Consider the following 24,490-nt stretch of genomic DNA (forward strand, 5'->3'; position numbering starts at 1 on the left):
TCTCATTTCTGTTCTCTGCAAAACAACTGAATGTCATATTTGCAATGGACTAAATCCAGCTTAACAAAAGTGATGTGAAAATCTTTGCTGGTGCTTGCGCAAAGCAGCTGCATGAGAAAATGTACAACTAATTGCACAGTGTGATGTTTGAAACATTGTAAAACCATGTGTAACTAGTTGCACAATTGCTTACACTATCAAAATTGTATTGCCCATTGCCATTATGTTGACTGTGGAAATGCATAAGTACTAGTACAACACAGTAGTTTAATGAGATACAAGTCAATTTCTTTTGCATAAATGCAACAATCACGGATAAAGTAACTTTTCCAAGGACAGATAAATACATAAGTGGGTAAGGTTTTTATTTATTTTACTGGATGACACATAAAGATTTTGGACTATTGCTATATTAACTGTTGGAATGGAACTTTTGCTTCATCTATGTTGAAATGAGCATGTGCATAGTATCCGGAATTGCTAACAGATCATTAAAAGAAGAAGAAAGACAAATAAAGGACTGAATAAGAAGACAGCCTTTCCAGTGCACAATAAAATACTTTATTTAAAAACAATGCATTCAATATCATGTTTTGGCACATGAGTCAATGTGGCAGGCACATCCACACCCAACAATAACATTGTTTAAAGATTCAAAAGGAATCATTGTAAAATCCCCTCCCTGTCCCCATCCCCACAAGTTTCAAACACTACAATAACTACCGGTAGGTGAAATTTCTCTACAAGAAGGAATAAAAAGAAGAAAAAAAAGTAACTTGATATCCATTCCAGCCAATCTGAAACTCCCTTCAGCTGCTTTGAATAAGCAATTGAAAAGGAAACAGGCTTTAAATGCTTCTCATTGAATACTCAAGGAGTAGTGATTTTGGCTGGATTGCATCTTGGGATTAACAAATCAGACAAAATATTTACATGTACATTACATTGTACAGATCACATTCCAATCTCAGAGCTGTGACCCTGTTTCCTACATCTTTAAATACAGAATGTTCTGCGACTGAACCATGGTTGGAAAAAGCTAGGGGCACAATCCTTTAGGAATTTCTCCTCTGTAAGTTCCACCAAAAGGTTGGAACTCTGCCCATTGTGACTGAGGTCGATAGTCCATTGGTCCCTCTGTGTGAAATCACCATTGACTTCACTAGGACAGCCTCCAGCTTTTCATGCCACAGGTTTGGAAACATTGTGCAGCTTTCTGCACCATTCACCTGAGATTATATCCTGACTCTTAAATGTACATTTGCTACTTGAAAAATAAATATTTTCTAATATGGCTATTTAAGAATGAATGGTTGATATGAATAATGGTGTTTTTTTTCTTTTCCACAAGTTTGTATCTGTGTGAAAATAATGCCATCTCTTCATAGAGCAGTCAGAGCCTTTGTTCCATCAGTTCAGAGTTACTTACAATAGATTTTTTTCTGTTTGCAACCTCCATTCATGCCTCCCTTTCCTTGCCTTTTTCATATTTTAAATAGTGCATATGAGTAGGAAAGTGAAAGCAAGTGTTTCAAGCATATTCTGTTAGATGTACACAACTGGATACACAAGCATCGTATGGGGATCTTGAAGGAATCTGACCACCCACTTGATGATACGGTCCCACTGCAGCAGGCACCTAAAATTCTCCAATATCTCATGCAAGACTGAGCACATCTGTGGCCTTCCAAGTGTTGTTGACTGATTCCCAGCACCCCAACCATTGTTCAGTCTAGCTGAGACAAAAGAAGGCTGGGTCCAGCCAGATCTAGTAAGCTCCAGGCCTCCATCCTTTCATGAATGCCGTGGTTCTCTTCCTTTGGCTATCCAGATGTTTTGGACATCAACTCCCAGAATTCCTGGTAGTGTTGGATGTGTGGTTTCCAAGATTTGAAGTTGAAAATGTCTGGGAAGCCAAAGGGTGAGAGCCATCGATCAAGCAGACCATGGCGCATGGTTGCAAGAGGAGAGTTAATTTGCCTTGGTCTATCAAACGTTATGTAAATCTGCTTTAAATGAAGTCTGTTTTAAATGAAGGAATATCAAGTAGAGCAAATCTACATAAAACCCACAAAGCTGAAATAAATCATGCATATTTTGTCATTTTTTGGAACAACCTCTGTTCTCTACTGGGGTGGAAACAAGGCCAGCTGATGACCAGATGTAGTGAGCCAATTCTGGATTTTATTCTAGATTTTAATTGAGTTATCCAAGGTGTTGAACCTACATGGTGGGTCCCACAGAGGGAGAAAGGAAGCAATAGAAAACAAACAAACAAATAAACAAACAATGCAATAAATCAATGAATCATATCCTCATAAAATAGGTTCAGTACCTTGGATAGTTCATAAACACCGAGAAAGTGTTACCATTCCTCTGACTTGGAGGGCACTAGCCATGTTTGGGGCTGCAGACCTTTTGCTTCACTTGATTTTAATCCCAAGGGCTACCGGTTGCAGTCCTGTGAAAAGGGACAGATATGTATTTAATTCTAATTCAAGTTGTTAGTCCCAGCTAGAGTTCACAGGTCTAGTTCAATTGCTGAATGGCAAGTCAATACTTTTGTAAATCCCACCCATTCAATAGATTAATACCTGGAAGTATCAACAAGAATGAGACCTTGGAATTGATAGAATGTTCCTCAGCACATATTAAGCCCCATGAATGGGTTTTCACTACCAAACAAAGATTGCAAGAACTTAACACAAAAACCATATCCTGGTTTCACCTAAAACTTTTCATTTTCATAACTGGGAGCAGAAGAGCTGTTCACTTGTTCTTATTGTTCATTGGGTGTGTCTCCTGTCCAAATCACCCAAAGATCTACAAGAAGCCCTCCATTAACCTTCTGATCCTGCTTTATATATATGGACCAAGGCTTCACTTCAGTTGTGACTTCCATCTAGAGTTATTGAATCAATAAAAGTTATGTAAATATAGTATTGGCTTACAAGGTTCCCATTGATTTGGTTTACTCTAGTTGGGACTGTCCATTTGATTTAAACCTGCACCCCTTTGATAAATTATACAGACCACAGAAAACAGGAGTAGAGCTTTCTTTGTTTAGATAACAATGATAGATCAGATTAATATTCAAATGCGGAAACATTGTAGGTTTGAAGCACCAGTCCAACAACCAATCCCTCTTTCTCACATGTCGTTTTGACTATTGCAATTGTGGCATGTTTCTTGATGCCTAATCAATCAAGAGCACATGCTGAAGAGGACAAATATAGCCTATTACCATTCTTATTTTGTGGATCTGCCATTCTGCACCATGCATATCTGTATGATACCTCTACAAATCTTTGGGGTGAGGATGAAGACATATTACAGACATGGAAGATGGGATATGCATGCACATTGATCATGTAAATATGGGTGCATGCTTCCTTTCACCACCAGTTCAAAGCTTTTCAATTAACTTCATTGAATATGAGATAGATCTTCATGCATGATACTGTGAAGAATAACAAAGATGTCAAGATCCCAAGCTAAAGGGCTATATACTAAGATGTGCACAGTAATCTTTTGCTCACATAGAAAATGTCCTCATCTGAAGCAAATGGAACACGGCAATTATTCCCAATGGGAAAGCGTTGCACACATATAAGAGCACTTGTGCTAAGAACAGGTAGCTTGTTTGGGGCAATGATGTCCAGGGATCCCTGGATGAGTGGATTAATCCTCATGCACCAGGATGGGACATTTTAGCCCTCCAAAGTCATGTTTTTGCTGCAGAATCCACACAAAAGTACATCTAATTCTGCAGCTTTGTCACATGAATAGTTGTAAATGATATCCCCACATTTCATGTGCCACATGCAGTTCCTTTTGAAAAAAAACCCAAGAAAGAATGCCAGGAGAAAAATATTCTCAAACATATCTACTCTATTTTGTCATTGGGGATACCTTTTTATCCAGCCATTACAATTTTTGGATGGTGGGTAGGGGGGCAGAGAGGAGAAATGTTCACATTTTATGGCAAACCATGATACAGTAAAGCAGAAGTGATATGTTCTAGTTGTGAGTAGGTTGACTTCATTCAAGGGAAATAATTTTTCCCCAAGAGAGATGTAACATTGGTGTTCTCATTCCCAGCCCTAACCCTAATCTTACCTTCATGTTAACCTTTAATGCATTGGAGTTCTGAGGGTTTTCTATTTTAAATCCTGGTGGAAGAGGGTTAATATTACTTTGATGGGCAGCACACTGAAACCTTGCATTGTATCATGTGATATTTCTGCTGCTGTCTATCACTTGAATCTATTCATCTATTCCATTCTATTTGAGAAGCTATGTCTATCCTAGCAGAGTTTAATTCATCTGAAAACTAATGTTGCATGAGTGTTCTGTGCCATTCTGTGGTCTATGATATTCAGGCATTTAAGCTACTGTTGAATAGCCTCTCTTGGACTCCACAGCAGAGTTGCTTCGGGCAAACACAATGGTAGTCCTAGAATTGATTTCCAGTGAAAAGTGAAGCCAAGAGGTTTTGTGCTCTTTTCTGTTTTGCCTAACAATTGATCAAACCCAGTTTTTCAGATAAAAGCATTTTTTTATATAAAAGAGCACATTGCAAAATATGCCCTTTGCTCTCAGGTGTGTGACGTCTGTAACCAAATTATGAGTATCGATACTTTTTTGAACAGAATGTGATTTACATTGGGTGATCTTGGGCTATTGATTTTGAAGCAGGATCCCCTGGTGAAAGCTATGGCTGAAAATAGTCAATGAGGTTATGAAATATCAATGACGAATTCCACATGAAAATCGATTGCTATCCTGTGACCCTTTCTTGCTCAATAGCTTTCTGAATTTCTATTTCTAATGTGTGAATTATTTGATTTACTATTGGAATCTCTCTTTCTCCCTTTCATGTCCATCACCATCTTGGGTGGATTTCTACCGAAGTCACTGAGGTGGCTCATGATAAAAAGTTTATATACTTCAGGTTGTTCCATTAAATAATGGGGTGATCATATGAAAAGTGACTACCTACTCAATGGTCAGTGGTGAGCAGAGACAACATTTTTTCTTGTTTTCTTGACGGTTGGGCCTTTTAAAAAGTTCCTTCACAATAGCTTTGGTAGGACCAAAATACATATGCCACTTTTAGGGCTGGCATATCTTTTTGCCATTTCATAAATGAGGGGGGGATCAGTGTCAATCAAATGAAGGAGATTTTATTGACACTGTAGATCCTAGGCCTCCCCTTCTCAACTTCTGATATGCTTATTTTCTTCTTTCTGCTGTTGAAAAAATCATGGCAGAGTAGTCATGGTGGAAGTTTTCTACCATTGCCTCCAGCGATGGTCCACCTTCTCTATCTTCAGAAAGCAGTGATGCCATGGAGCCCAGGATCATGGATCTGAGGTGACAGGATGTTTTGATTAGTAGGAACAAGATGTCACCTGCCAAATGATTAAACTTCCTTGTTTCTTCTGATCTTCTGGAGGAAGTGGAAAACTCTAGTCCTGGCTTGTGAATATGGATCCTGGATCAGCTCCTTGCATTTCTGCTTTCTCTCTGCAGAAGACTTCAAACTTCAAAATTTACCACCACTCCATTGTTAGAGATGAAACTTGGACCAAAAAGGTGAAGACCATCCAATGGTTTAATGGGCACCATTCGTGGGATTGTTCCCTAATCATCATAGGAATAAGCCCTCCAGAAGTCCGAACTGCAACTTCCAGCATTCTTCTTCATTGGGTAGACTGGCTGGTGCTGATTTTTTTTGCAACCCAAAGAGAAAATTATGGAGGGGCACATGAGCCTCACCTCATTTTAGATCAGCTTTGTGATTTGATGATATCTGCAATGCAATCACATAAAGCAGCAGAGTGTCTTGTCATAGGAAATAGATCTATCCTCTAGAAAGCACAATGGGCTTTGGATATCATAAATTTGATTTTTTCCCCATTTTTCCTATTAATTCAATGATATGTCTACAATTAAAGGCTCACCAGGTCTTAAATGTATTCAAATATAATAAACTGGCTTTTGTTTAAATTCTTAATCTGAGAGTTAGTTTTTGGAGTCTAAACTCCTGGATCACTGCTTTTTCTGTTTTTTAAAAATACAACTGAAGCTGATAACTTCATGAGACATTATTATCATCCCATCTTCACAAATACTAGCAACTAAATTTCCATGTCATTCTGCCTATCTTCTTCCACCAAAGATACAAATGTATCCAAAACTATGCCTGACATCACATTGATCTCTAACTACCAGTCCACAAAGCAGCATAGAATATTCACTGATGTCAATGATATTACTAGTTCGATATATTCATAGTTGGCTCTTTGGTGGAATTTGCTGCCAGCTGTTTGTATAGAGATGGAGAGATGAAAAATGTGGCCATTACAAATAGGAATTGTCCACCTAAAACAAATTAGTTAATATCAATTGAGCTTCCAAACCATAAATTCCTAATACCAAAGCTTGAAGTCAAAACATAACAAAAATGACTGTAATACCAAAGGAATAGCTTTGATCCATTAAGTGTTCTAGTGGTACAAGACCATTCATGACAATGGGATATTTATCAGCAAAGGACCTTAAATGAAGGCACTGGAATCCTGTTGGAGCCTTACATCCTTGTTGATAGACTTACATCTGTGTGAATTAAAACTGTGCAGTTGATTAACATTTTTATCCAGTAGAGGGCTGTTGTTACATTACTACATAGCAGAGCCAGCAAAGTGTGCAATGCACATTGGTGCACAATACACATCGGTGAATAATAAACTGTTTTTAGATATTTTGCTAGTTTAATCACTTTTAAACTTTTATATGTTGTGAATTTTAACTGTTTTTTTAATCTATCACAAACTGCCTAGGGCCCCAAATTGGGAAAAGGCAAGAAAATGATTATGTTGATGTTGATGATGATGAAATCATTTCCATCCCTCAGTGGGTTTGTTGCCAATGTTGTTGGGTGATGGGAAGAGATCTTTTGTCTCCCCCTTCCAGTGATTCCTCACTGAGATGGCTGTGTTTTGCCAGTAATCTCAGGTAGCAATCTCAGCCAGGATTAGGAGGGAAAGGAAAGTCTAACCTACTGACAGCATGAAAATAGGACCTTGGCTATGGGATCAGGGAAGATTAGGAGTGGTTTCAACCTATTCCATGCAAATACCACCAATCCTGACCAATTGTGCTGATCTACTGGCTGCAGGCTGCATCTACATCTTCAGATATCATTGGATTGCAGCTCCTGTAAGTTTTAGCTAGCATAACCAAAGATGATGGAAGTTGTGGTGTAGTAGCTTAGGTTCAATGGGATCGCTTTCATATTTTCTTTGTCCAATGCACTCTATTGGGAGTGAAATGGGTCTGACCTGTTAACAGTATCAAGCCTGGGGCAAATAGATACCACAGATGGAGAAAATGGCCTGGATATCTTAATTGTTGAATGGTGAGGTAATACTTAAGTATACCTCACTGATTCAATGGGTCTACTTTTTGGGGACTGACAGGAGGATTCAAGGCAATAGCTTTGAAGATTTGTGTGGCCACCACTGATCTATGTACAGAGCTGTCCACAGAAGAATGGTAGCTATCAGAGCTTGACCATGCTATTTGGGGGATTCTGGGGTTGTAGTTCAAATATTACATCCTCATTTGTCAGATAAGTATTTGCAACATATTTTCAACATCTTGGACAAGGTGAAGAGAGGAGAATATTGAGGTATCTGAGGAGGTGAAATGGCCCGAATGCATCTTGTGGATATCCCATGCTCCATTTCTTCAATCAAGGTCAGCATGCACAGAAAATACCTTTCAGTTTCCATTGAGTTTGACTTGGGAAGAATTCAACAGCCACTTCCATCGAAAGATTCACCTAATACGGGTGGCAAGTCATCTTTTTGTAGAACACCAGGAACAGTTTCCAAATTGACCATGAAAGAACAACTCAATGGCAGCAGTACAAAATAGCCGAGATAGCAAACAAGTCCAAATAAGCAAGCACAGGAATTCTAGCAGTGGATATTTTGAGACGCCTGGCAAAAAGTGAAATCTCAATGACTATGAAAATACTTTCAGGAGAACATTCTTGGCAGCAGACCTAGAAATTGAAAAAACCCTCTGCCCTAAACAGTTTTGACTTTCCTTCTGTATGAAAAACAGAACTGCTTCTGCAGACCTAAATATGCTTCCGTTGCCTTCCTACGCCTAGGAAAGTGAGCAATAAAAGGGTGGTCTTGATGCACCTCTGAATTAAAAGAATCCTTTTTCTTAATACTTTTTTTCCTCTTAGATCTCTGTTTTGAAAAACAGTAAATTCATTTTGGGCACTTTTTAAAAAAAACAGAAAAATAGCAACAACAATCATTTGGCACTTCAAAAGTTCAATTCTTAGGCACAGTGGGACAGAGTCAGCTTTGCTAGACCTTCGCTATGCATTCGAAACAACTGCTGGAATTCGGCAGGGAGCTGATGGGACTCCTGCCATTTGGTGGTAAACTTTGTTCCTTTCTTGTCAAAGTAATGATATGGAAGGTCTTCTCGGTTATTTGGATTAAACCCAAAGGGCCAGAATCCATACAGGTGGATTTCATCACAAATGGCCGAGGCTAAGGTATACATGAGGATCCCTGTGCTGAGTCGCTTGGGGGCCAGGTGCTTGTTCTTCCAATATCTGTGAAGGAATAACAATGCAAGATGTGGGAAATTGATCATACAGTCATGGAAATATTTTGGCAATGAATAAATAATAATCATAAGAATTCCTGTGTATCTCAATCCCTGGTGTAGTTTTAGAGTACATCTACATTGTACACAGTACACCTATACTGTAGAATGTAGTTTGATCCCTAGTTTAATTGCCAGGGCTCAATGTTATGGGCTCTTGGGATTTGTAGTTTGGTGAGGCACCAGCACTCTTTGGCAGATAAGGTTAATGACCTTGTGAAACTCTCATTCTCATGGCTTCATAACATTGAGCCACAGCATTGGAGCCAAAGTGCATTAAATCTACAGTGCAGATGCACCCTTAATTTATGGGGTGATCAGAGCACCTGCCCAAGCACTATGATCTCTGGGTGCTCAAAAGACTACACCAACTGTGCCTCAAATGCTGCAAGTACTAGGGTTTGGGTGGCAACAGCCGCACAACAAGCTCTTCTTCTGCAACAGTGTCAGATTTGTAAACTTAACTGCTCTCTCATTCACTGAACAACATCAAAATAAAAGAAGATGAAGGAAATGAACTTTAATACAAATTCTAGGTTTGTACTTGGCATTGTACTGTACTTGTGGCACACTTGCTATCAGGACCAATCATTTTTGAGTAATAAAAAGATCAATTTAGGCTAACCACTAATTAAAGGAACATTATAGTAGTGGAAGAAGTTGTCTGGAGTAATGGCGGAAAACCCTTCTTTTATGGTCTTCAGTACATAGCAGTTTAAATACAGAATATCCTGGTTCCCTAGATACTGATGATAGCCTTAGAGCAGTGGTTCTCAACCTGTGGGTCCCCAGGTGTTTTGACCTACAACCCCCAGAAATCCCAGCCAGTTTACCAGCTGTTAGGATTTCTGGGAGTTGAAGGCCAAAACATCTGGGGACCCACAAGTTGAGAACAACTGCCTTAGAGAGAAGAGCTTCCCCACTTGGAGGTCTTGTGTCCCCTGTTCTTCAGTTTTCCTTCCCTTAGAGAAAGTCCTTTCTTCACACCTTTGTAGAACAGCAATGCTTCAGTTGTAAAGCATATGCTATAGATTGGGAGGGTCCCACATTCAAATGCTGGGTTTTACAGGTAGGGCCCATTCTCTTTAAAAATCTTGGTGGGTTATTGATAGTCAAGAATACTGAATTGGATGTTCTGACTTGACAAAATGCTGGTGTTTCTTCTTCATTGACTTTCAATACTTTCCTCAGGCACCTTGCCTTCAGCTTTAGCTAGCTTCCTTATTGCTTCTCCTGATCTTTTGTCCAGTTGCTCTTTGTTCTCAGCACCTTGATCTATTTTCATAGCTTGTGGTTCTAGTTTTCCATTCTCTCTTTCTCCTTACACTAGCTCTCATTCTGTTTCCCTGAACTACTCATGTTATGGATCTTATTTATTCGCCAAGGGATTTCAATCTACAAGGTCTTTTGTAAGGCTGAGACACTAAAATTGCAACTTAAGTTCTTATTGTACTAGACTGTTATAGTGTTAAATTCTATTTTCACAACATCTTGTAGAATTATGCGGTTTATAGTTTAATAAGACCCAAAAGATCTCTGCTTGAAAATACAAAATGTTTCTCCCTAAACCACAAATCTCAGGATTTCATAGGAGTTTAACTGTGATATAGTGCTATAATAGTGTAGCGTGATAGGGCCCTCAGAATGATTAAAAAAATATATAATTTATACAAATTTCTGTTAATTGTTTTGGCTAAGCCAGTCTGAGTTATTTTTAAAAGAAAGGAAACAAAAGTATTAAAAACAAACAAAAATCAATGGATAAATCCAACAATCTATCTTTTCTTCTAAAATTGTTGTTATTTTGGATGCTTCCCTTCCTTGGGGCCCTTTCATACTTCTATGATTTCACTTTAACTGCCATAGCAACTTATCTTGAGGTCTATCCTTAAATGAGTACTTTGAATATTCAGCCAATGAGCTCTAATGCCTCACCAAAATACAAACCCTAGGATTCCATAAGACATAACCACAGCAGTTAAAATGCAAAGTGCAATAATTGTGTAGTTTGACAGGGTTTTTCAACTGCAAATAATACAAGCAAGCAATGCCATCCAGTTACATTGAATGCAAGAAAAAGATGCACCTGTTAACATGTTGCATGATATTTCCAGGCCAAGCCAGCTGGACTTTTAACTGCGCTCGATGCTCAATAAAGAAGTCAACCAATGTTCTTGTAATGGTTGCTGATGTGTGGAAGAAAAAGGCTGGGATCCAGAGGATGGCTCCATCAAGCTTCTTCAAGCTTAGAAAAAAGTTATTGCGATCTTGAATGGTCAAAAGGTTGTTGTAATACTTCTCCAGAATGCTAGGATTGAATGTGGTAATGTTGGTTTTCCTCCCAACATCTTTGTGGAATGCCTCCGTTGGGGCAAAATTACAACGGAAAACAAAATCATATTTATCTATTTCCTGCCCACACTGACTGCCGACCAGGATCCCACTGTTTCCGACAACGGCGCAAATATTATAGTGCTTGTTTTGGATTGGCGAGACATCTGGGAGTAACATCCGGAAACTATTACTAATGGAGAAAACATACTTATGGCTGGAATAATCATAATGCATCAGTTGTCCAATCCGAACCATATTCTTTGTCAAAGAAAAGTTTTTGATCACGTCAACATGCTGCAGTATTTCTCGCCTAAAAATAAAGCAGATATGTTTCATTAAAATGATACCTCTTACTTCTTGTACTCAGTTGCTGGCTTTCATTTAGGAAGATCTGAAGCAGGGAACTAATTTCCCTAAAAGAGGCATGAAACTTCAAGCCTGTCTACAAGTCATCTCCCTTTGATGTTGACATAACTATGAAGTCATGGTTAAAATATTGGAATGTATAACTTGCGTAATCCATGTTTTAGACTCCACTGAGCCATCAAACTTACAGTTCAGTCACACATATTCTACCTCAGCCTGACCTATCTTGTAATATTGTTGTAAGGGTAGAGAATGGAGAAGGGAAGCTGTAATATTCTGCTTTGAGCGAATAGGAGAAAAGGCAGGATATAAAAGTAAGATAACAATAAAGCAAGACACCAAGAAAACAAGCAAGAAAAAATAAATCAACACAGTGCATTTTTACATTTGTTTCAGCTCTACTCTGTTTTCTCCTTATGCATGGTATGATAGTAAGATTTTGCTGACCTGCTTCTATGAATACAATATTTGTATAGCTGAGCATGCAAACAAATTCCAATGAACATATGATATAAACTGTGAAATCAATGCTTCCATGTTCCCAAAGCTGTGTCTGCCATATAGTTTACAGTACAGTAAGACCTCCCCCAAATAACAGCATAACATATATCTAAAGTTTTACTTATCTGTACCTGTTTTACACTAGAGTCTCATTTATCCAACATTTACTTATCCAACATTCTGGATTATCCAACACATTTTTCTAGTCAATATTTTCAATGCATCGTGATATTTTGGTGCTAAATTCGTAAATACAGTAATTACTACGTAGCATTACTGCCTATTGAACTACCTTTCTGTCAAATTTGTTGTATAACATGATGTTTTGGTGCTTAATTTGTAAAATCATAACCTAATTTGATGTTTAATAGGCTTCTCCTTAATCTCTCCTTGTTATCTCCTGGAATACTGTGTCCAGTTTTGGGCACCGCAGATGAAGGGAGATGCTGACAAGCTGGAAAGCGTCCAGAGGAGGGCAACTAAAATGATTAAGGGTCTGGAGAACAAGCCCTATGAGGAGAGGCTTAAAGAGCTGGGCATGTTTAGCCTGCAGAAGAGAAGGCTGAGAGGAGACATGATAGCCATGTACAAATATGTGAGGGGAAGTCATAGGGAGGAGGGAGCAAGCTTATTTTCTGCTGCCCTGCAGACTAGGACACGGAACAATGGCTTCAAACTACAGGAAAGGAGATTCCACCTGAACATCAGGAAGAACTTCCTCACTGTGAGGGCTGTTCGGCAGTGGAACTCTCTCCCCCGGGCCGTGGTGGAGGCTCCTTCTTTGGAGGCTTTTAAGCAGAGGCTGGATGGCCATCTGTCGGGGGTGCTTTGAATGCGATTTCCTGCTTCTTAGCGGGGGGTTGGACTAGATGGCCCTTGAGGTCTCTTCCAACTCTACTATTCTATGATTCTATGATTCTATGATTCTATCCAACATATTCGCTTATCCAACGTTCTGCCGGCCCGTTTATGTTGGATAAGTGAGACTCTACTGTATTTGACAAATAAATATTTCTAATAAATATTTACCTTTTTTGAGGATCCTAAAACCTATTTCATGCTTCCACTTGATTCTTTCAAACTCATCTTTCTAAGGTGGGAACATTAGCTATTGCTGGCTCAAAAAGACTCAGACTGGCCTTCCTTTCCAATATGAACCTCTCTATATCAAACACTCCTCACCACAGAAATTGCCCTTTCTTTTCTCTTCATTATTCCCAATGGTGATTTGGGTGTATATTGAAATTTGACGGTGACAAGAATGGGTAAAGTTAACACCTGGTAGCGATCTAAATCCCCTCCAGTGCTTTTAACCCTGAAAGAAACCTCTCACTGGTTCCCTCATTGTCTCCCATCCAACGGCATCCTTATCCTTAATATATAACACGCTTAATCAAGCAAGTGCATTAAGCTAAGCAGTATATAATATCCTTAACAATATGAGTATGACTTAACTTATAAACCTATTAACTATACTAAAGAACATAAACTATTGATTGTACATTACTTACTTGCCATATGGCGATCCACTTAAAACATCGGACCACATCTAACATCCAGATAACTAAAGCATCTAATGGCACCGCTGAATAAGACCCAGTACTGGGTTATTTATCCAGCAACAATATTCCAAGAAACCATTTATCTGCCAATGAATGTGAGAGGTACATATTTTCATGTGGAGCATACTGGTAATTTTTCTTTCTGCTTTTCTCTGGAATTATTTCAGTAACATCTCACCTTTTTATTTACCAGCATGCTTCCTTTCTCAAAGGCCATTCTAGAAGAGTAATTCACAAAATGGAAAAATTGAGGGCCATAAGGATGGATACACACACACACACACACACACACACACACACACACACACACACACTCATACACACACAAACAAACACACACACACACACACATACATACTAGTTTTAAGGGAATGTGGTGTTCTAAATCCAAAAATGAGCTCAGTCCTCTTCCATCACTTACAGTTTTTTCACAACTTAGATATTTCTATGTTGCAAGATATGAGTGAATGAAATTGGTATTGAAATCAGCAGTCAAATTTCAGAAAGAACTGTGTGTGTACAATATGATGTTTATTGCTTTTTAAAAACTCAGCACTCCAAAATACATAAGAACAGCTACAATATTGAAAAAAGCTATTTCATCACAGACCAGTTATTTTCTTAGTGATGGAACATGCTATATTCAGATATATATCTTATTTTGAATGGAGTTGTTGCTGCTTTGCTGCTGTTGTTGAGTGCCTTCCAGTTATTTATAACTTATGGCAACTCTAAGGTAAATCTTGGCAAGATTTGTTCAGGGGTGTGTGTGTCTTTGCCTTCCTCAAGCTGAGAGAACCTGATAACATTTGCATAGTCACCTGAACAATTTCTTTAAAAAAGCAAATGAGGGTACAGCCATTGAGATTTTGGAAACTGGAAATATGACAGAATGCATGCTGATAGATAATTGAAAAGGCATATTATTAAGATGTTAATATTTCTCTATCTGTTAACTATTACAAAAACTTGTTAAAGAGATGCAGTGAGATAAAGGTTCAGTCATTATGAAAGTATAACATCCTAAAGATGATATGATGCAATGTAATTAATGTACAATGCCGTACATGAAATGTAAGTAATATGATGAAACTCAGCAGTCAGACATTGAAATGTCTGTCTTTCTTCGTAAGGGGACTACAGTAGAGTCTCACTTATCCACCATAAACGGGCTGGCAGAATGTTGGATAAGCGAATATGTTGGATAATAAGGAGGCATTAAGGAAAAGCCTATTAAATATCAAATTAGATTATGATTTTACAAATTAAGCACCAAAACATCATGTTAGACAACAAATTTGGCAGAAAAAGTAGTTCAATACACAGTAATGCTATGTAGCAATTACTGTATTTATGAATTTAGCACCAAAATATCATGATATATTGAAAACATTGACTACAAAAATGCGTTGGATAATCCAGAACGTTGGCTAAGCAAGTGTTGGATAAGTGAGACTCTACTGTATTTGAATATGTATAAGTACCTAAAATAAATAGCCTAAACAGTAACAAAGTGTCTGCTCATTTCCAATGTAAATATTCTTAGATTCCAATACTTAGGAATGCTTTAGTGGAGTGTTGATGTTAATTCTGACTGTCTGATTTAACCATCATCATGAACTGGGCACTCAGGAGGCCAGAAGTTGGTAGTGGAACACCAGATAGAATCCAGATTAATTGGTAAGTGTCAAGAATCTGCAATTTCTCAGTCTAAAGAGATGATGAGAGGAACCACACGTTTCACACTGGCCTAAGGAAGCATCTGAGTAGCTCCTTGTGTATCACCAAAAAGAGAATGCAGCACTCCCTAGGAGGGCACAGATGTGAATAAAATGTGTGTATTTGTACGAAGAGACAGAAATTTACCTATACTTTCTTCTAAAATGCTGCCTTAGAGGGAATTCCCCTGGACTCTGCAAGGCGTGTCAGTGGAATGCAACGTCTGGCAGTTCTACTAAATCATGTCTGCTATCTGATTACCAGGCTAGCTAAGAACAGTGATGTCAATTTTATTTATGAGATAGTTGGGTCACAATAAATACTGCGTGGAACGGTTATTGTTTGCAATAGTGGAGGGATTACCTCCAAGGTATTGTTTTAAAATATCCTTGTGTTTGTTTATTTATTTAATTATGTTTTATGGATTTGTGTTCTTTTATGCAGTAGTGACTCTTGGAGCAGTCGTGCAAAGTAGGACCAAAAACACTGATTTCAAGGTATATCCATTGTAGACCTCATTCTGCATTTCAGATGCACCAGACATCATGTGGATCCAGCACATTGGGGCAAAGAGATGATAAATAGCACTAATAGTCTCCCTCCCAATGGCTGCACCCTCATTTTCCTTTTAAAGAAATGATGGCAACTATATTTCTCCACAATGACTTGAAACAATATAATTGCGGAAGTATTGCAGGGGTAAGTAATATTCATGAAGAGAAGCTATTTATGCCAGTTGTCCTTTCCACACCAATGATTTTACCCTTTTCAAAATTAATGGGTTCTGTGGAGGAGTGTGACTAAAGAAATCAGTTCATTTGAGATGTAATGCTGGAGAAGGATTCTCCAGACACTCTGGGTTGCCAAAAAGACAGATCAATGGGTTCTCGAGCAAATCAAGCCTCAACTCTCCTTAGAAGCCAAGATAAATAAGCACGGACACTATCATACTTTGGACACATCATGAGAAAGCATGATTAACTAGAAGAGGCAATTATGCTTGGTAAGCTTGAAGACAGTAGGAAAGGAGGAAGACTGCAACACAAATGGATCAATGCAGTCAAGAAAATCACAGTTCTGAGTCTGCAAGACCAGAGTAGGGTTGTTGGTGATAGCGTGACTTGGAAGTCTCTTGTTTATGAGATACGTCAAAGTCAACCTGACAATAACTAACAACAAATTATATATCTTTTACAGCTGTGTTTTAACTTTCTTATATCATCAGGCTTTTAGCTTTATCTTGTTTTACTCTTGTTGTAAGCTTCCCTGGTTACCATATCACAATATGGATAAAATAAGAAAGAAAGACCTACGTACTAGTACTTGCCACAACATTTCCTTGTTGCTACCCTAGCCACTTAGCTGGATTGATATATAATGAAACTTTTTGTAATTTTCTTCAGACTTAGATCCAGTTTCTGCTTCCACACATAGTAGAAACACTGACATCAACAGATGTTCTGAAGGAAATAATATGTGGAGTTATATTCAGTAGTGGATTTATACCCCACTGTTCTACTGCTTTATGACTCAATTTAGCTGTATTATGTTTTTAACATTCCAATATTGTAAACCAATATAACCTCATTTTTAATCATAGAAAGAATGGGTTTTGTCTACAGTTACTCCCATTTGTTCCTCTCTACCTTTCCCTTTGTAGTTTACCCACCATTTACATTTAGATGACGAGGGGTGGCATTTGGTTTGTGCTACTCTTACAAAGTTCTAAGTCCATTAATATTGTTGCTAAATAACAGGACCATAGACAAGCACAAAATGCTCTTCTTGAGTTCCTTTTGAAGCCAGTAGCATAGCCGGCACTAAATGACAATCTTTCTTTGGGATGTGAATTCTGTAGGAGAATTAAAGCTTTGTTTGTGCATAGTTCTAAGAAGGAACATCGTTATGGAATCACAAATGGGGCTTAAGAATTCCACATAAGCGGATCCCTTTTAATGTTATGTTCATTCCATTATTGTTTTTAGGCTTTAGGACATTAAAGTAAATTGGATGTATTGTTTTTAACAAAAATGAATTGTGTTTTGAGTATAGTTGAAAATATTTATTATGCAGTATGTGCATTTTAAGAGCCATTGGAGTGGATCTAGATTTAGTCATGCTCAGAATAGATCCTCTAAAATCAACATGACTTCTGTTCTGATTTTTTGAAAATTTAGACTGACTGTGTCTGAACTTGTGATTGTCTTGACCTCTGTGTCACTCAGATGGGCTAAAAATATCAATAAATAAAGATACAAATGGACATTTCATTCGTAGCAGAAGCTTCCTGTGCAAAGTGGGGAAGAAAAGGAGGAGAAGATCAACAGTTGAAGCCCATGTTCATACACAAGGACTGGTTTGGATGTGGGAAGGGAACTTCTAAAACCACCTCAATGAATCCTACTGGTATTCTGAACCAGGGTAGACTCATTAGCTTGTTGGGATTTATCTAGCTCTTGAGTCACCAAAAAACAATTGAGTCAAACCCCTTCCACACAGCTGAATGCAATCTCACATTTTCTTCTTTGTCCTGGAATATATGACAGTGTGGACTCAGATAACCCAGTTCAAAGCAGATATTGTGGGAATTTCTGTCTTGATATTCTGGTTTACATGGCTGTGTGGAAGGGCTCCCAATTGTATATGCTAGTTTGGACTCCCAGCTGGATGCAGGCCCATATCTCTGTAATTTTTCTGATATTCTCATTCTTTATCTTGTACAGCAGGGACAACAATTTCTAAAGGGCCTGGGAGCCATTTGTGGCCTTCCATGGGCTTTTCTGTGAGCTGGGAAATTGGAAGTAATCAAAGGAGCTTGAAGATGAACAGGAGGTCCTGCAATCCAAGTTTGTCCAATCTGTCCGAGAATGCAATTATCACAAATAGTGTAGACTTTTTGTTTTAAGAAATGCATTTTCCTTTCCTCCAGTAAAAAAAGAAAAGAAATAGAAACTTTTTTCTGAGTAACACTGGGACCATATAATTGAGAGACTGCTCACTGAAGCTTATTTGTCAAACTCTATAGATGGCATATAGAAGGCATTTTGTTTTGAGGCTGCAATCTGATTATTTTTCAGTATATTGCTACCATTTGAGGTAAATTAAACAGTGAAGGTCTCACATATTGAACCTTTCACAGGACGGTAATGAGCTTTGCAAGGAAATGTCACCAGCTGTTCTCTTACATCACCAATGCAAAATTCTCAAGTCAACCTTAAATGACATTTATGATAATGAGCTTGAGATTTGAAGGGAATGCTTCCAGTATCATTGTTTGCCATCTTAAAGCAACATTCATTAGTCTCTCTTTTGCAGACACACGACTCCTTCATATTCTGTTTGGGGAGCCACAAGGCCAGTTACGAATATTAAAATTTCTCCCTAAAGTGAACAAGGCTAGTACAAATGTCATGATGGGGTTCCATTTGTTCATCAGAAGAAAACTCAACAACACAGTTTCTGAAAATTTCATTAGTTATTTGCTAGATCATCTAATTTCTACTGCTCCTCCTTCTAAAAGCTCAAGGTGGAAATGATTGTTATTCATGACACTGGCATCACTGTCCCCAGTACCTACATTGAGCTCTTTCCTCTGTAAACTTTGCACTTTGTGTGTAATTTTCTAATATTACTATGCTGCAAATTATTCAGTCTCAGGTCTGCAACCAATGTTATGAAGTGAACAGAACTCTCTGGGCTACAAATCCTATAATTTCCCAGATAGTATGAACAAAATCTACAAGATCATTGTCTGAAAATAGAAGCAGAAAAAACTCTCACAGCATGATAAGGCTTGCAGTCAAACAATATCTAGAGCAGTTCTCAACCTGTGGGTCCCCAAATGTTTTGGCCTTCAACTCCCAGAAATCCTAACAGCTGGTAAACTGGCTGGGATTTCTGGGAGCGGTGAGCCAAAACACATGAGGACCCACAGGTTGAGAACCACCGATCTAGAGGTCCACATGATTCCAACCCTTCAAGAGCAGGTTATGGCCTCTAATTCAATTCAATGTTTTCACTATCAAATTTAGTCTGAAATTTAAAGGAACATCAACCCCCTCAAATAGGTTTGGCATGTTGGGTAACTCCTTTAAAATCCAGAGAGCTGAGTGAATACAGTAACTACTGTCAAAGAAAGCCATTGGACACCCATCACTTTCAACAAAATTCAAGGTCACGGAAGTAGAATTGTGCATGGGATGAGTGACAATGCCTGTCCCTGCTGACAATGTGAACATTGTGCATTAGACAAAATGTCCAACTACTTTCCTAGGAGATGTTACATATGCGTAAGACAACAAGATTTCAGCTGGAAGTTTGTTCTTTTGAGCAGAATAGGATTGTGGTAAAAACTCCAAAACCTACTTTTGGGGGAAGAGTGAATGACCCATCCCAAGTTCTGGTAGGCACTGTAATTTTGTTTACAGATTTTTAGAATCTATAATTATAGTCTATATTTTTCTCTGCTACCCAATGAGCAGAACAAAGCACTAGTAGTTAATTTGCATTCCTTAACATATGAGAGGAGCACCCGGTGGCGCAGCATGTTAAAGCGCAGAGCTGCTGAACTTGTGGACTGAAAGGTCACAGGTTCGAATCCATGGAGCGGAGTGAGTGCTTGTTGTTAGCCCCAACTTTTGCCAACCTAGCAGTTTGAAAACATGCAAATGTGAGTAAATCAATAGGTACTGCTCCGGCAGGAAGGTCACAGTGCTCCATGCAGTCTTGCTGGCCACATGACCTTGGAGGTGTCTATGGACAACGCCGGCTCTTTGCCTTAGAAATGGAGATGAGCACCAACACCCCGAGTTGGACACGATTGGACATTAAGTCAGGGGAAAACCTTTACCTTTACCCAACATATGAGAGGTTTTTCTTTTCTGACAATAATTTGTGTTTGAGTTTTCCAGTACTGTGGAATACAGAAAGCTTCAGGAAGATTTTTTGGAAACCAGTCAAGGCCATGCCTCTCAGATAAGCAGACACTACAGCTATATTGAAACTGAGTAGACTTGCTTGTTCAGTGAAATTTCATATCACACTGTTGTCTGCCTTACAAAGTTACACTAAAATGGAATCTAAGCTGATGACATGCCTAACCCAAATGCTATTGTGTTTCCTTTTGCCATTCCAATTTCAAAAGCCATGCAATCTACCATCTACCCTTTTCTTTGTGCAGGTTGAAATAAACTATAATCAAATCAAGAGTGAACATATCCCCTTTGTTCCTGTGCTGCTGTGGTTCATTCCATCTTAGTTTGTTTTATCTAGCTCTCGAGAGGAAATCTCTTGGACATTTGAACAGCTTATTTGTTGATCAGAGAGTGGAATTTCAGGCTATTTTACCTTTTACATGTAAGCTGTGTGGGCCTATTTTAACCATGATCAGCTGTGCATGTTTTCTACAGATCTCCCCCTTTCCTGTAGCCCTGCTTCCTCCTTTGCCCTGTCTATTTTCAGCTGTCTTAAACACGATTAAGTTTAATTTGGTTCCTCTTTTACAAAATTCTGCCATCTATTCAATTAATGATGGTTAAGATATTTGCAAACAGATTTTTACTGTGGTTAGGATGAGAGAAGGAAAATGCACAAAGAATTTATGGAGGCCATAGTGAGGAGGAATGAGATTTTGTATTTATTTTACTTATTATAATTACTTTTATATTATGAGCCAGCATGGTCGAGTGGTTTCAGCACTGTACTTGGACTCTGAGAGACCAGGATTCAAGTCCAGGCTCAGCCAGGAAAGGCTATTGGGTGACCTTGGGTAAGGCACATTCTCTCAGCCTTAGAGGATGACAATTGCAACCTTCTCTGAATACATCTCACCAAGAAAGCTCTAGGTTAGTATCATTATAACTATTGTTGACTTGAAGATTCATAATGATAATGGAACAACAATATTTTATACCACTGGTCACTTTAAAAAAATTACATCATTTTACAAATGAACCAAATATAACACACTGATCTTGTAGTTGTCTCTTAATCCCTTAGCTAATGATAAAACAGCATTATGCATGCATCAGTCCATTCAGCTAGCTCAAAACATCTATTGTCATTTCCAATGTAGCACAGTTGTATCATCCTGGTTTATATTTCAGACAGAATAGGTAGCTAGCTACCAGAGAAAAATATATGTTGACATTAATAAAAAGACTCATTTCAAACGATCAGGGAAGAAAACAAATGAAATAGAAGGGGGGAAAGCCCAGAGTCCCAATTTCTCATACATGCAGTTCTTCAGCTTTTGAAGTGTCTGAGGAAAATTAGTGGCTGAAATATAAATCATAGATGTGGAGAGGGGGACTTGTAACTTACCTTTCCCCAACCAAATGGACTTTAAGTTTGTTGTGCTATAGCGTCCAGAATGTTATGATGGCTGGAAGACTCTGAGACATATGAATACTGTACCTATGCAGGGTACATTTCAAGCCAACTAATTCAAACCTCCCTTTGATATAGGGAAGCCAAGCAATAATGTCCACAGTCCCCAAATGGCCAAAAAGGGGAGTAGCATCCATGTGTATTGAGATCCTTCCATGCCATTTTAACTGACAACACAAGTAATAATTAGGGAAAATGTGTTGTCGAAGGCTTTCATGGCCAGGATCACAGGGTTGCTGTATGTTTTCCGGGCTGTATGGCCATGTTCTAGAACATGGCCATACAGCCCGGAAAATATACAACAACCCAATTAGGGAAAATGTGGGTCTGTGGCTCTGACATCATTGCCTGATAAAGAAGTTAGTGATGCTTTGGAAAGTTGCATTTTAGTTGGCCAATAAAGGTGTTATTTTGTGGCTTTTGTTGTATTTTGCTGCGGGGCCAACACGGCTACAATGGAGTAAGTGTCTCAGACTGTTTCAGCTTCTTCTTGAAAACAGTAAGACTTCCCACTAGTGGAAGCTGGTGGGTTCCATGTCAGTGGAGTGAAAAATCTGCTTCAGGTGTTAGGTTGAATTTTAAAGTAGCTATCTAAGGCCCCTTCCACACAGCTGAATAAAATCCCACATTTTCTGCTTTGAACTGGGATTTATGGTAGTATGGACTCAACTAAGCCAGTTCAAGGCAGATATTGTGGTATTTTCTGCCTTGATATTCTGGGTTATATGGCTGTGTGGAAGGCTATAAGGTTAGAGCTGAGTACAGGACCATGGAGAGATCCTTTGAAATTTAGAGTGGTTTCATTGCTTTGTTGACATGGAACCTAGCAGCTGCCATTGTTGTCAGCAAGGGATGGAGATGAACAAAGGATGGACAATGATCCTTCCTTCCTTCCCTCTCCTTCTCCCTCAGCCATGATTGCTGTTCTCTTTCCCGCTTCAGCTGACATCAGAGTTATCAGAAAGACGAATCATGGAAAGTATAACTGAGACTGATGTGTGCTCTAGGTCATATAGATGGGAAAGGATGAAATAAATGGATTAGAAAGAGCCAAGTGTTTGACTATAGGTCTGTAACAATTCTCTCATCTCTTCAAAATAGCAAAAACTCCAGTTTAGTGTTCCTCATTTCCCCTTGGACTGAATGACTTGAGAGGTAATTAAAACATCTTAACACATTAGAACTTTTAGATTTAAACCCAGAGTTCATCTCTGAATTCTGGTAATTTATTCCTAGTTGAATTGTAAAGCTGCTGGATATTCTTTAACATTCCCAAGATCACATATTGTGTGGTGGTAAATAATTAGCCAAAGGGCTAATAATGATTGGAATCCCTGGTTAAAAACCATATGCTTAGCTCCACTGTTGGGGTTGTTTTCCATGCCTCTCACCTTTGTTGCAAGAATGCTGTTCTGTTGAATATCCATTTGGGAGATTTATCCTGTAATTCATGGTTCAAGGAGTTTGTATTGGGTACAAATGAAGGATCAAGGAACTTCAGTGCAAACTGGGACCTGAAAAGGATCACATATCCATATTTCAGTTAAGTACATCCAAGAATCTATACACAAAATAAAGCTTTAAAAGGTTAGTTTTTGAATGTCTGTTCTTAGAATCACTCAGCTAGCAGGGTAACTCTATGCTGGCTATGAGACTCTGGAAGTTGCAATCCAAAAAGTAAGATTTCTAAGCTTTATTACAATCCAGAATGAAACACAGACCAATGGTTCAGTTAATCATTATAGTTAAATAGACAAAAAGTACTGTGGCACCTTACAGAATCCAAATGTATTTATATGGTTATATCACATTACTTTTCACTTCCGATGAATAGCTGTATTGGAGACATTTTCAATAGAATAGCTATGACATTTCCTTCGCCTACCCTTTCGACCTGTTTCTCATTCTACTGCCTACTCTATTCTCTTCCTCATACAATTCGGACTCTAAGTCCTTTCTTCTTAAAGTTATTCTGATGATATATATTGATAAACATTTCTGTTATCGGAGTGAGTAATGGTCTATGGGTAGCTCAAGTGGCACCATTCTATGCACAAAAAGGAGACATCATGAGCCTGGCAGATGTACAGCCATCCATGAACAACCACACTGTTGATTTACTCAGCTAGGTCTTGGCTCAAGCTTAACTGGACTCCCAATACATCAACATCCCACAGCAAGATGAGTTAAAAGTCATCATTAATACCATCCTTAATGAGGCTATGGTAGACCTAGCCACAAAACTTCACCACTTTGTCTTTATTTAGTATGTATCTCAAATCAGTGGCACTGCTGTGGGCACCCATGTGACACCACAATATACAAGCTTATTCATTACTGACCTGGAACATTGTTTCCTCAACACATGCACTTAATAATCTCTCATCTACCTTTGGTTTCTAGATGACTTCAGCCACACAGAAAGCAAATACTTGAGAAGTTCTACCAGGATTTCAACAACTTTCATCTTACCATCAACCTGAGTCTGGAACAATTCACACAACAAGTTCACCTTCTTGACACCACTGAGCAACTGCACAATGGACTTCTAAGCCTCACACTCTATCAAAAACCCACTAATCATTATATATACTTACACATTTCTAGTTTCCACCAAGAACCCATTTTCAAATCTATTGTTTACAACCAAACTGTCTGATAGAACCACATCTGTTCCGACTGATAAGGCAGAGACTTAAAATTATTGGATTTATAACACTGCAAATACCCACCTAAGAAGTCAAACTGCAAATACCCACCTAAGAAGTTGAAGAAACAAGGTAAGATTAATGCCCAGGAACCATTTACCACAAGAGAGACCAAAAGCACAAAATGATAGAACACCCCTAGCGATCGCCTGCAGTCCCCAGCTGAGACCACTGAACCACAACATCAATGAGCTCCAAACCATTTGAGAGACT

At 38.6% G+C, this 24,490-nt stretch overlaps 1 protein-coding gene across 3 annotated transcripts in view; it reads right to left on the bottom strand.

The window, feature by feature from the left end:
* Window positions 1-538: 538 nt before the first annotated feature.
* Window positions 539-24,490, bottom strand: part of st8sia3 (ST8 alpha-N-acetyl-neuraminide alpha-2,8-sialyltransferase 3) — a 32,260-nt gene continuing 8,308 nt past the window's right edge. For 2 of the 3 annotated variants that reach the window (XM_062972541.1, XM_003223649.4), the window contains exons 3-5: window positions 22,961-23,083; window positions 10,787-11,344; window positions 539-8,647 (exon numbers count right to left, since the gene is read on the bottom strand). In XM_062972541.1, the coding sequence (XP_062828611.1) occupies window positions 8,365-8,647; window positions 10,787-11,344; window positions 22,961-23,083 (964 nt within the window). In that variant the 3' untranslated portion in view covers window positions 539-8,364. The remainder of the gene's footprint in view (window positions 8,648-10,786; window positions 11,345-22,960; window positions 23,084-24,490) is intronic. The other variant, XR_010003644.1, reaches the window with a different exon arrangement.

The sequence above is a fragment of the Anolis carolinensis genome, chromosome 2 (assembly GCF_035594765.1).
Source record: "Anolis carolinensis isolate JA03-04 chromosome 2, rAnoCar3.1.pri, whole genome shotgun sequence".
Classification (NCBI taxonomy): Eukaryota; Metazoa; Chordata; class Lepidosauria; order Squamata; family Dactyloidae; genus Anolis; species Anolis carolinensis.